This window comes from Mobula birostris, chromosome 13, assembly GCF_030028105.1.
Source record: "Mobula birostris isolate sMobBir1 chromosome 13, sMobBir1.hap1, whole genome shotgun sequence".
Taxonomy (NCBI): domain Eukaryota; kingdom Metazoa; phylum Chordata; class Chondrichthyes; order Myliobatiformes; family Myliobatidae; genus Mobula; species Mobula birostris.
In genome coordinates this window covers 101,866,702-101,880,619 of record NC_092382.1, presented here as the reverse complement: position 1 = coordinate 101,880,619, position 13,918 = coordinate 101,866,702, and the positions used below count along the sequence as shown (strand labels likewise).

The 13,918-nt window shown below is 51.5% G+C and overlaps 1 protein-coding gene across 1 annotated transcript; it reads right to left on the bottom strand.

The window, feature by feature from the left end:
- Nucleotides 1-4,729: 4,729 nt before the first annotated feature.
- Nucleotides 4,730-13,261, bottom strand: LOC140208129 (C-type lectin domain family 10 member A-like). The gene is made up of 6 exons (XM_072276612.1): nucleotides 13,177-13,261; nucleotides 12,423-12,512; nucleotides 9,914-10,027; nucleotides 8,442-8,708; nucleotides 6,611-6,753; nucleotides 4,730-5,580 (listed from the first exon to the last, which is right to left on the bottom strand). The coding sequence occupies exons 1-6, from the start codon at nucleotides 13,259-13,261 to the stop codon at nucleotides 5,524-5,526; spliced, it is 756 nt and encodes a 251-aa protein (XP_072132713.1). The 3' UTR covers nucleotides 4,730-5,523.
- Between the last annotated feature and the right edge of the window lie 657 nt (nucleotides 13,262-13,918).

Genomic DNA, 13,918 nt, shown 5'->3' with positions numbered 1-13,918 from the left:
TCACCTTCGAGCGAGAAAGAGAATCTCTGGAATCAGTCAGACGTTTGTCAGCATTTTCCGAGTCAAGGAACTTGGAGTGTCAGCGATGACGGATAAAAGTAGATGTGATTGTGAGGGCGAGGGGGTGATCGTGGTGGAATGAGGCAGCGCGGATGGTGGGCGGAAGGGAGTCCGAGTGCGGGTACACGGTTGAATTCACGCACACGCTGAATGGGCTCTCCACAGGGGATCGTAAACAGGAGCCGAAAGAGAACATCGGAAATAGACCGTGCCGGAAGATCTGCCTGCTCTGCCTAGTTACTTTGGCGCTCGTCGTAATAGCTGCCGGGCTCTCGATCTATGGTGAGTCAAACGGGCTCCGGGTGGTATCAGACCGTAAACAGAGTGCAATCAATTGTCAGCGTAAAACCTCACAGCGATGCCGAAACGTCCCTCATTGTACACAGCTCTAACCGTGATAAAGACACGGGCTTTACCGCTGTACAAGCACTCAAAATGACAACCAATAAGCCATCACCATATCACCAATAATCCTGTCACCGTAGCACTGACACGACCCTGTACACGACACAGGTATCTCCTTACCGCGACACGAACACGACCTCCACCGAGACACAGACATGGCGCTCAAAGTGACAGCAACGCACTCCTCACTGTAACCTCGAGATGACTCTGACCGTGTCGCTGAATAACTCCTCAAGGCGACAACTCTCCGTGATGCCAGGAAACCCTCCACTGTCACTCCAACTCACCCTGCCTACACCATGAGACAGACAAACAGCTCACTGTGATTGCGACATATCCCTCACCGTGACATCAAGATACACCTCACTGTGACCGGGAACACCTCTCACCGAGACAAAGAAATACGTATCGCGGTGTCCCGACACGTCCCTCACCGCAACATCGACATGTCCCTCATTGTGACAAGGAATCAATCATCACCGTAATATGTCGCAGACTGGCACACACGGTGAGATAGACGCCCTCACTGTTAAACCAGCACAACCCTCAGCTTGACTCCAAAATGCCCCTCAACGCTGACATTGAGAAACTCCTCACAGACACTCCAGTCACCGTGACACCCTCACGTTCCTCAACATCAACCTGGCGCACTGCACCGTGACACTGACACAACACTCACGGCGACCGGCCCAGCACCGTGACGCTGCCTCACACGTCCTGTAAACACTAAACATCCGTTAACATCTCTCTCAGTGTTACAGGTTCGTCAGTCTCAGCTCCTTTCGGAGCAGAATCAAGAAATGACCAGGATACAGACACAATGCCGACAACAGATCCATAATTTGAACTCAACAGTTGAATCAAAGACATCCGAGAATTCCCGTCTGAATCTCTCCCACAGCGCCTGTGTGCAAAACGTTTCTCTCCTCAACAGAAATCTGGCTGAAATTTGCCAATTATTGAACAGGAGCAGAGGTGAGACAACGTCGCCCTTTTACGCCGCTACTCACCAGAGAGAGAGGCCGAGGAGGTGAAGAGAGAGTCAGAAAATGAGATTGAGATAGAGTTAGAGATAGAGAGAGAGAAAGAGAAAGAGAGAGAGGGAGAGATAGCGAGAGAGAGAGACAGACAGAGAGAGAGAGAGAGAGAGGGAACAGACAAGAGATAGCGAGAGAGAGAGACAGAGAGAGAGAGATTGAGATTGGTTAATATTGTGTCAGACACTAGAACAGTGTGATGAGACGGTGTGGAAGGAGATTCACTCTGTGTGTTTGACCCTGGAGTGTGTGATGGGACGGTGTGGAAGGTGCTTCACTCTTTCTGACCCCGGAAATGTGTAAATGTGTGATCGGACGGTGTGGAGGGAGATTCACTCTGTGTGTCTGACCCGGATGTGTGCGGTGGGACGATGTCGAGTGACGTTCACTCTGTGTCTCACTCCGGAAATGTGTGATGGGATGGTGCGGAGGGAACTTCACTCTGTCTCTAACCCCCTGAGTGTTTAATGGAAAGCTGTGTGGGGATTCATTTTTTTCTGATTCCTGATTTCCAGACCAAAACTGCTCGAAGGATTGGAAAAGATCTGGAGACAGGTGTTATTTCTTCTCTACGTCTGAAACATCTTACGATGGAGCGAGGCAACTGTGTTCAAACTTTGATTCAAGGCTCCTCGAAATCAATTCAACGGACGAAGCGGTATGTGTCACATCAGGAGCAGTGATATCTACACGTCTCCCACCTCTACCAGGATGAGACAAAAAGTGGAGGTCCCTGTTCACCGATTCATCACACACTCCTGGGGTCAGACACAGAGTGAATCTCCCTCCACACCGTCCCATCACACACTCCCGGGGTCAGACACAGAGTGAATCTCCCTCCACACCGTCCCATCACACACTCCCGGGGTCAGACACAGAGTGAATCTCCCTCCACACCGTCCCATCACACACTCCCGGGGTCAGACACAGAGTGAATCAGCCTCCACAACTTCCCATCACACGTTCCCGGTGTCAGGCACAGAGTGAAGCGCCCTCCACACCGTCCAATCACACACTCCGGTGATCAGACACAGTGTGAATCTCCCTCCACGCTGTCTGATCACACACTGTGTGTCTGTCCCCGGGAGAGTGTGATGGGACCGTGCGGAGGGAGATTCATTCTGTGTCTGACCCCGGGAGTGTGTGATGGGACGGTGCGGAGGGAGATTCACTCTGTGTCTGACCCCGGGAGTATGTGATGGGACCGTGCGGAGGGAGATTCACTTTGTGTCTGACCCCGGGAGTGTGTGATGGGACGGTGTGGAGGGAGATTCACTCTGTGTCTGACCCCGGGAGTGTGTGATGGGACGGTGTGGAGGGAGATTCACTCTGTGTCTGACCCCGGGAGTGTGTGATGGGACGGTGTGGAGGGAGTTTCACTCTGCGTCTGACCCCGGGAGTGTATGATGGGACGGTGTGGAGGGAGATTCACTGTGTGTCTGTCCCCGGGAGAGTGTGATGGGACCGTGCGGAGGGAGATTCACTGTGTGTCTGACCCCGGGAGTGTGTGATGGGACCGTGCGGAGGGAGATTCACTCTGTGTCTGACCCCGGGAGTGTGTGATGGGACGGTGCGGAGGGAGATTCACTCTGTGTCTGACCCCGGGAGTGTGTGATGGGACCGTGCGGAGGGAGACTCACTCTGTGTCTGACCCCGGGAGTGTGTGATGGGACGGTGTGGAGGGACATTCACTGTGTGTCTGTCCCCGGGAGAGTGTGATGGGACCGTGCGGAGGGAGATTCACTCTGTGTCTGACCCCGGGAGTGTGTGATGGGACGGTGCGGAGGGAGATTCACTCTGTGTCTGACCCCGGGAGTGTGTGATGGGACGGTGTAGAGAGAGATTCACTCTGTGTCTGACCCCGCGAGTGTATGATGGGACGGTGTGGAGGGAGATTCACTGTGTGTCTGTCCCCGGGAGAGTGTGATGGGACCGTGCGGAGGGAGATTCACTCTGTGTCTGACCCCGGGAGTGTGTGATGGGACGGTGCGGAGGGAGATTCACTCTGTGTCTGAACCCGGGAGTGTGTGATGGGACGGTGTGGAGGGAGATTCACTCTGTGTCTGACCCCGGGAGTGTGTGATGGGACAGTGTGGAGGGAGCTTCGCTCTGTGTCTGACCCTATCAGTGTGTTATGGGTCGGTGTTGTTACGAACCCGCAGGTTTCATTGACTCTGTTTATCGCTTTAAGAGCGCCTGAAGGAGGCGGGTTTATGACGTCAGTCACTGGCTGCCCTGGTTTGTGCAGATTAAACACAGTGAGAGAGAGAGACCTTCAGTCGTAATAGAGAAAGGGAAAGGGTGGGGACCCTGGTACCTTCAGCTTGTCGCAGCTGAGCCTTGGAAATCTCCTGTGCCCAGAAGGATCTTTTAAACATCGGCACACAGTGCACAATGAATGTATGATGGTCATTTCGTAGGATCTATAGCAGTGGATTTTAGGTTGCCTGGGTATGCTGTGTGGTAACCGCTGGAAAACGATATTCCCGTGACAGATCACTATCGGTAATAATTCCTATGTGCATTTGGAAAGACACGTCGGACAAGACGTACGGCGACTGTTATCTGGTTTTACCAGCGTGAACCCTGTGGAATATTTTGTACTTACCTTTTCTCTACGTTTTACCTTGGATTACAAATGTCTCTCCCCAATAATTTATTTCGTGGATTACTGAACATTCCTGCTTTTCCATCTAAAGACGCTAAGCCTTTTCCCCCAAACTCAATAGTTGGGTTTACACACTTGTCTACACATAACACCGTTAACTTTTGTTTATCTTGTTAAAGTTACTACATTATAAGTAGTTACCAATAAAGATAGTGGTTTTAACATCATACCAGACTCGCACATTTCTACGGCTGTACGGTGTCGAGCATTCTGGCTTGTCGCATGGCCGCCTGGTTTGGACGCTGCAACGCAGAGGGTCGCCATAGACCATAGAAGGTTCTGGACTCAGCCAGCTCCATCACGGACGCAACCCTCTCCTCCATCGTGGACACGTTGAAGAAGGAATGCTTCGGGAAGACCGCATCCATCAGCGAGAACCATCTCCCGCCGGGAATTGCCCTGTGCTCATCGGTACCATCGGGGAGGGTTACAGGAGCCGGGAAACTCAACAATTTACAAGCAGTTGCTTCCCTTCCGCCATCAGATTGAGAACGCTTCCTGAACACTTTAACACTCTCTCGGTAATCACTGCTTTGCAGTATTTATTAATGTTACCAATTTTCGTGATTTTTACATCTTTGCACCGTACTGAGGTCACGTTGTGGTTGTACAAAAGGTCGGTGAGGTCGCGCTGTGAGTTCGGTGTTCAGTTCTGGTCGCGCTACTGTAGGGAAGATGCCACTGAGCTGGAAAGAGTGCAAAGGGAGATTCACGGGGATGTTGCCGGGACTCGAGGGTCTGGGTTATGGAGAGAAGGCAAGAAGGATCGGACTTTGCTCCTTGGAGCGTAAGTATGAAGCCAGGAGAGGCACAGATAGGGTGAATGTGCACAATCTTTTCCCCCTGGGTTGGTGAACTGAGGGTCAGTGCGCACAGAATTGAGGCGAGAGTGGGTGGAGGGAACCGAGAGAGGAGAGGCGGAAAATGGGGTCCGAGGTGGAGAGGAAGGGGCAGAAGCGGAATTAGTTGGGAATAAAAAGGGCAGAGAGAGAAGACGGGTGGAAAGGGGGAATAAATGGGGAAAGAAGGAGAGAGTGGGGCCTGGAGGGGAGAAGAGTAGTTCAGATGGGGAGAGGGGGAGTACTGGGGACAATGTGGATGCGAGTAGAGGAGGAGAATAGGGTAGCAGGGAGGGGCAGAGAGGGTGAGAGGGGATGAAATTATGAGGGTTTCAGAGTGGGGTAGATTGAATGGGGAGAAGAAGGGTGTAGTCACTTGATTGAAGTCGGCCCGACAGGCTGTTGACAGAGACCTTGGATCTCTTCAGGAATATCTGGGTATAAATATGCAGACTTCTCGCAGATGAATCTGTATTCACCTTTGCAATCGTAACTCCATGCGTACGAGTCGCAGTTACTGCAGGTGACCCATCCATAGTTCAGCTTGTACAGAAGATAAGAGGCGACGTTCCTATCAGAGGTTAAAACAATTTCAACAGAGTCAGCAGACAACCGGTGACCGTCGCCAAACTAATCCGACTCATCTCCCCACAGCCCCATGTCAGTCTCTGAACTAATCCCATGATACCCTGCTCTTCCCACAGCCCCGAGTACATCACCGTATGAATCCCACTGCACTGCTCTCCCCCTAAAATCCCGAGTCATTTCCCAAATTAATCTCACTGCACAGCCCTCTCTCGACAACGCTGTGTCAGTCAGCCAACTAACCGCACTGACGCACTCACAGACCACAAGCCAGCAACAGTCCAAAGCTCACTTGTTTGCGCATTTTCCAATCCAGTACGCTGTGTATCGAATGATGTCATTGGAAACAAAATTCTGTTAAATTAAATCCCTTCATTAATGTTTAGAACCAGACCCACTCAATGCCTGTCCATGTGAAGGGACGGTACAGAGGGGAAATCACCCAGTGCCTGACCACGGGAGTGTGTGATGGGACGGTGTGGAGGGAGATTCACTCTGTGTCCGACCACGGGAGTATGCGATGGGACGGTGAGGAGGGAGATTCACTCTGTGTCCGACCACGGGAGTGTGTGATGGGACGGTGTGGAGGGATCTTTACTCTGTGCCTGACCCCGGGAGTGTGTGATGGGACGGTGTGCAGGGAGATTCACTCTGTGTGTGACCCCGGGAGTGTGTGATGGGACGGTCCGGAAAGAGATTCACTCTGTGTCTCATCCCGGGAGTATGTGATGGAACGGCGTTGAGTGAGCTTCACGGTGACTGACCACGGGAGTGTGGACGGGACGGTGTGTAGGGAGCTTCACTTTGTTTCCGATCCCAGTAGTCTTTGATGCAACAGTGTTGAGGGAGATTCACGGTCTCTGACCCTGGAAGTTTGTGACGGGACGTTGTGGAAGGAGCTTCACACTGTGTCTCATACCAAGAGTGTGTGGTGAGATGGTGTGAAGGAAACTCCACTGTGCGTCACACCACGGGAGTTCTTTATTGTAGATATCTCTTCCCACGGTAAAACATACCTTTTCCACGTTTGAATTTATTTCCAGGAGCCTTGCATCAAATTTTGAACAATGTTCCCTCGCTCCATCATAAGATTTTACGGACGTGGATATAAAATAACACCAGCCTTCCTTTTCGGTCCAGTACTGGGGACACGTTTGCTCTGAAACTCAGGAACAAGAAACAGTGAATCTTCGTCCATTAATCCCGTTGCGCCGACTGGGATCAGAAAAAGTCAATCTCCCTCCGCACCGTCCCATTGCACACTCCCGGGGCAGACACAGAGTGAATCTCCCTCCACACCGTCCCATCACACACTCCCGGGGTCAGACACAGAGTGAATCTCCCTCCACACCGTCCCATCACACACTCCCGGGGTCAGACACAGACTGAATCTCCCTCCACACCGTCACATCACACACTCCCGGGGTCAGACACACAGAGTGAATCTCCCTCCACACCGTCCCATCACACACTCCCGGGGTCAGACACAGAGTGAATCTCCCTCCACACCGTCCCGTCACACACTCTGGGGGTCAGACACAGAGTGAATCTCCCTCCGCACCGTCCCATCACACACTCCCGGGGTCAGACACAGACTGAATCTCCCTCCACACCGTCACATCACACACTCCCGGGGTCAGACACAGAGTGAATCTCCCTCCACACCGTCCCATCACACACTCCCGGGGTCAGACACAGAGTGAATCTCCCTCCACACCGTCCCATCACACACTCCCGGGGTCAGACACAGAGTGAATCTCCCTCCACACCGTCCCATCACACACTCCCGGGGTCAGACACAGAGTGAATCTCCCTCCACACCGTCCCATCACACACTCCCGGGGTCAGACACAGAGTGAATCTCCCTCCACACCGTCCCATCACACACTCCCGGGGTCAGACACAGAGTGAGTCTCCCTCCACACCGCCCACACCTTCCAATGGCACACTCACGGGGACAACCTCTCTCCATTACATTCAATCACACAATCCGGTGTCACATAAAGTAAAACGCCCCTCTGCATAGTCCAATCACACACTCCTGGAGTCAGACACACAGTGAAGCTCCATTCACACCTTCCCATCACACACTCCCTGATTCAGTCACAGAGTGAATCTCCCTCTGCATAGTCCAATGACACACTCCCGAATTCAGACGCAGACGCTCCCTCTCGACAATCTCATTACACACTCCGGGAGTCAGACACAGAGTGAAGCTCCACTCGCACCGTCCCATCACAAACTCCCTGATTCAGACACAGAGTGAAGCACCCTCTGTAACGTCCCATCACTCACTCCCAGATTCAGACACAGACTTAAGCTCTTCCTCCACGATCGCATCACACAACACACTCCCGGATTCAGTCGCAGAGTGAAGCCCCCTCTGAAACGTCCGATCACTCATCCCAGATTCAGAGTGGAACTCTCTGTGCATGGAACCATAAAGCCGTTCAAGGTGAGACATGGGATAAAGCTCTCTGGGCCCTGTCCGATCATACAATCCGCCTGCCCGACACAGAGTGAAGCTCGATCCATACTGTCACATCAGAGATTTCCGGAGTCAGACAGAGAGTGAAGCTGTAATGTTACGTCTCACAATCCCGTGGTCAGACACATAGTGAATCCACCTCCACACTGTCCCGTCACACGCTCGTGGGTTCAGTGGTAGAGGGAAACTTCCTCCACGCAGCACCTTCACACACACACACACACCGGGACAAAAACAGAGGGAATCTCCTTCCATACCATCTCTTCACACACCCCTGATGTCAAGCACAGAGTGCCGCGTCCACTCTCTATGCCTGTCCTGTGATGATGACGGGGTTAAAGAGGGGTATGATGCCTCACCTCTTCTGTTGGTCAGCAATTCACAAATTTGAGCCTTGGTCTCGTTGACAGATCTGAACTTCGTTTCCATCTCAGTGAACAGGTGACGGAGATCAGTGTGCATTCGTTCAAGAACAGACACATCAGAGCTGATCGCAGAAAGACTCTTGAGACAAGTTCGCTGAGAGGGATCCAGGAGGGAGATCTCAGATATCTTGGATTTCAGGGTTGAGATTAACTCGTGGTAGTTTCGGTCGGAGGTGATCATAGACTGACGAATCTGTGATACTGAAAAAGATGGTGAAGGATGTTTAGCTTTTACAGTGACACGTGAATCAGCGTCACGCTACCGAACGAGTCACAGAGAGTGATGTGTCAGTGTCACGGTGAAGGGTGTCGCAGTGATGGATGTGCTAATGGCGCAGTGAGGGGCGTCGGCGCCACATTGAGGGGCGTGTCTGTGTCACGCTGAGGGATATATCAATGTCCCGGTGCAGATTTTGTTGCTACAGTGGGGTCTGCGTCAGTATCGAGCGGGGCATGTTCGAGTTGCTGTGAGGAACGTGTCGGTGTCACTGTGACAGTTGTTTCTGTGCCTCGGCGAGAGGGGTGCCGGGTCAGAATGAAGTGTATCTGGACGTCACGCCGAGGGAAATGTCAGAGTGAGGGTAATTTCAGACTGAGGGGTCCGGTGGTGTCACGGTGAATGGAGTATCTTTACAATGTGTGGGTGCTGGTCTCATTGAGAGGAGCATGTCTGTGTCACCGTGACAGGCATGTCATGGCCGCGGTGTGTGTGAGAGTGTCACGCTCAGGTGTGTGTCGGCGTCATGGAGAGGACTATGTCTGTGCATTTGTGAATTTAGGTGTCGGTATCACGGTGAGGAGTTTGCCTGTGTGAGGGTCAGTTTTGGGTAATTGCCTCACTGAGTGCGTTCGAGTGCCTTCTGAGTCTTTGTCACGATGCGGAGCTGGACGGGTCACGTTGAGGAAGCTGCAGGTGTCACACTCAGCGGTGTGTCAGTGTCACGGTGAAGGGCGTGTCGGTGTCGGTGTCAGTGTGCGGTGTTTCGGCGAGTGTTATGACGGTGTTTCAGTGGATCGGCTGTTACTGTCATGATAAGAGATGAGTCGGTTTCAAAGCGATGGACGTGTCTGTGTCACACTGAGGAATGTGACAACGTTGCGTGACCTGTCGGTGCCACTAGAGTCGTTTCAGTGTTACAGTGAATCGTGATTACATTATGTTATGTGTTGGCATCAGTTTGAGGGATATATCGGTATTATGGTGAGGAATGTGTTGGTGGGCGTTGTGTCGGTGTCACGGTAGGTGACGTGTCGTGGTCATGCTGAGATTCCCGTCAGTACCACAGTGAAGGGCGCTTTGATATCACCGTAAAGGGTGTTTCTGGGAAATGTTGGGAATATGTCGCTGTCACAGTGTCCATTTTTATTCTCTGCGGTTTTGCCGTTCCGACCGTTGTTCAGCTCACCATGAATCCTCCAGCAGATACCCGTGAGAACTAGGGTCGTTGTTAAAACGCAGATTAGCCATATGCTTGAATCTAATCTGTCTCTTCTTGTGGGGCGTTCAATGCCCATGTCGTCTGTGGAAAAATCGTTCCTTGCCATTGTCAATCTATCGTCATATTCTCTGATCTCCCCCACTCCTGCTCTCCCCACCCCCTGAGTTCAAATCACCCTCTTTCCCTCATGCAGAGCAGAGAGCGTACATAACAGAACATTACAGACTCTTCGGCCCAAAATATTTGCTGAACAAATTATAATTTATACCTAACTCGTTTTTACCGACACAATGTCCAACTGCTTCCAATCCCTGCACATCCACATGCCCGTCAAAGAGCCAATTAAACGCCTCCATCGTATCGCCTTCACCACCACCCCTGGCAGCACTTTCCAGTCACCCACGCTGTCTGTGTAAACAAATTCCTGCCTCTCATATCTCCCATAAAGATATACCCTCTCACCTTCCATTCCGCGGTATTATACATTTCTCTCTGTGGGAGAAATGCACCGGTTGCCTGATCCATCTCTGTCTCTCGTAATGATATGTACCTGCATCAGCTCGCCCCTTAGCCCGAGATACATATGGAATCTATATGAAAAACTCAGATATTGCATGAATGCTTTTCCTGACATTCTACATCCGCTTGTTATCTTTCTATCTTCTACATTTTATCTGTAGTTTGTGCCGTGTGTGACCTTTGGTTTTGTGTTGTGAACTTTTGTCCTGCAATAACCCAGACCAGTTTCGCTGTAATCATGGGTATTCATGAATCGTTGAATGCAACTTGTATTGAAGCGAAACGGTCTCTTCAGTACCGGTTGTAACTTCTTTGGAAGTGAACCCAAAGAAACAAATATCAGAAGCCCCTTTCTCTACAGTTTTCTCATCTTCCTCTCCCTGCTTTCCTTCTGAGGCACAAAACCATGCTCAGTACCAGAGACCTGACTTTCCTCACTCCGAAACTTCCGCAAATCGTTGTTTTTTAATGTGCACTCGCCAACCCGTGTGAGTGACATTTACCTGGCTCCTGAGCTCTGCTTGGAGTCGCCAAAACCATCTTTCTGTCTGACTCAGACGCAGAGGGTGGCTCACTCCATACCTAGTAATTTCACCCCTCCTCCTTCAATTCCTTCCGCTTCTTGATGTCTGACAATAGGGAAACCCGAAATATACACAGATCAGGACTCCAGTCGCAACATGCTCCACAGATTAATTCCAGCCTTCCCCTGGGGTCTTAACACCATCTGTCTCCATTTCGACTCCGCTGTCTGCTCTGGAACTCTGAATCCCATTCCCCTGCAACCCGAGTTTAACAACACTGCCCAAAACCGTCATGCGCAGTATCGACAACCATTCCCGCCGGGATATTCGTTCCTCTCCAGCTTAGGTGTAAACTGTCTTCTATCTCTTCTGTACAGATCCCACCTTCCTTTGAAAAATCACAATGTACCAAATTTTGAAGCCATCGCACCTGCACCTATTTTTCAGCCGCGCGCTAACCTGTACTGTCTTCCTATGTCTGGCCTCACTGGGACGGGTACTGGCCCTGTCCTTCAATTTAAAACCTGAATCACTGAACTCACTTTGTATAACTGCCTTCCTATAAAAACCGATGTTTTTGGTACGAATATGGAGCCGGACCTCCGGCTACTCTCTCACACAGTTAAGAATCACAGAGAAGGAATTGTGTGCTAAGGGAAGGGGAAGGAAGGGGAGGAGACTGGAGGCCACAGAAAAGCTGTTCAGATTGGAGCCTTGGGAACAGAACGTGTCAGTGACAAATTTCTTGCTCCCGATCTCTGATTGGAGTCCGTTTAAACGCCAAAACCCTCAGGGATACGACTGTGAGTAACAGACAGAGCGAGACTTTCCCCCGCCCCCCATATAATCCCATTACACACTCCTGGAATTATGAATTCAGTGACGCTCCATCTCAATAATCCATCACACAGTCCCGGGAACAGACACAGAGTGAGTCTACCTACATACCGTCCCATCACACGGTCCTGGGATCAGACACAGAGTGAATCTCCCTACATACCGTCCCATCACACAGTACCTGGATCAGACACAGAGTGCAGCTCCCTACATACCGTCTCATCACACACTCTCTGGGTCAGACACAGAGTGAAGCTCCTTCCACACTACCCCATGTCACACACGGGGATTCAGACACAAAGTGAAACTCCTTCATCATTGCCCCATCACACACTCTTGGTGTGAGACATATGGTGAGCCTGCTTCCACACTGTCTCATCACACACGCTGGGGTTCAGAAAAGACTGAATCTCCCTGCAGATCGTCTCTTCACAGAATGCCGGAGTCAGAAACAATGTGAGCTCCCTCCGCACTGAAAAGTCACAACCCCCTAGGGTCAGACGCAATGTGACGCTACTTCCACACTATCCCATCACACGCCCTCTGGGTCGGATGCAGGTTGAAACTCCCTCCCTCCAACCTTCTGCCCCACTCACCTCGGGAAGGAGACCGTGCGTCCGCTTTTGTGAGCTTCATATTCATGTAAGTCACGCTGTCGTCCACCCTGACGCCGATTCTCTGTATCACTAAACTCAGAAAGGGGAAGCAACCGCGGTCAGAAGAAACCCGTGCTGACAAGTGAGTCAGACCGACACCAGTAAACAGCAGATGAGCAGCTGATGCAAAGAGGGACCGAGAGCAGTGTGTTGCGGGAAGTGTGGGTGGAGTTTGTGCGAGAGGGTTGTCGAGAAAGATAAGAGTGGAGGGGGGAGCAGCAGTGAGAGTGGGGTGAAAGAGGGGGAGGGAGAGAAGAGCAGGAGACTAGGGGTCGCTGAAGAGATTTAAGTGGGTGACGGTGGACTGAGTAGGTAGAGGACATGAGAGGAGAGGGAGTGTTCTGAGAGGGGTGGCGAAGAAGGGAGTGATGGGGATGGGGAAACGGGAGGGGACGACGGAGATGGGTAGAGAAATGGGGGGGATATTGGGAGAGAGAGGAAGAAAAGCGGGGCGTGGATAGGGAGGAGAGAGAGGGAGAGAGATATAGAATGGGAGGGAGCGGAGAGAAGAGGGAGGATAGAGAGTGTGGTACGGAGAAGAAAGAGGAGTGCAGGAAGGGAGGGATGAGGGAGAAGGAATGTAGACGATGGAGCGAAAGTAGTCGGAAGGGGTTGAGAGAGGAATGGAATGGAAGGACGGAAGTAAAGAAGGACGGCGTGTGTAAGGAATATCAAAGAGATTTGTGTCACTCACACAGAGCTTCTGTTTTCCTGGAGATTTGCATCCCCCTGGCTGGATTCTGTTTTGCGCGTCGGACGCTCCCACTGCTCTTGCTCATCGCCGGGCTACAGACGCCCTCTCTGCGAGAAACCACGGCCCCAGGATAAACACCTAACCCCACCGAAGTGAGTCAGCCCCCTCCCTCCACGTAGCGTCAACAGCTCCCCTCCAAACTCGTTCCCTCCACTGGGTTTTCTAGTCTTCTTCTACCCGTGGCGAGCTCAAGCTTCCCTTTTCATGCAATGCCTCTCTCTCTCTCTCTCTCTCTCTCTCTCTCTCTCTCTCTCTCTGTACCTTCTCTGCCTTCTCTGCTGCAGAAAATGAGGAAGGCGCAGGGCACATACAGTACATTCCAAAAGTGAACAGATGCTCAAACTTGAAAGCAGTCACAGTGGAAGACACTAGCAGAATGCCTGATGCTGTAATGTGTGAAAGAATAAAAGTTACTGTAACAAGAGAGAAGGTGCTCAAAAGACAGAGAGACCTAAAGTTGTACAATTCACACGAACCAGAGGAACTGCGCCCTGCGGTCCTGAAAGAGGGAGCGCGAGAGTTTGTGGTGGCACTGGAAAGAAACCTGGACTTCGGCGTGGTGCCAGAGGACTGGAAAATAGCAAATGCTACACCACGCTTTTAGAAAGGAGGAAGGCAGCATAAAGAAAATTATAGACCAGTTAGCCTGACCTCAGTGGTTGGGAAGATGTTCGAGTCAATT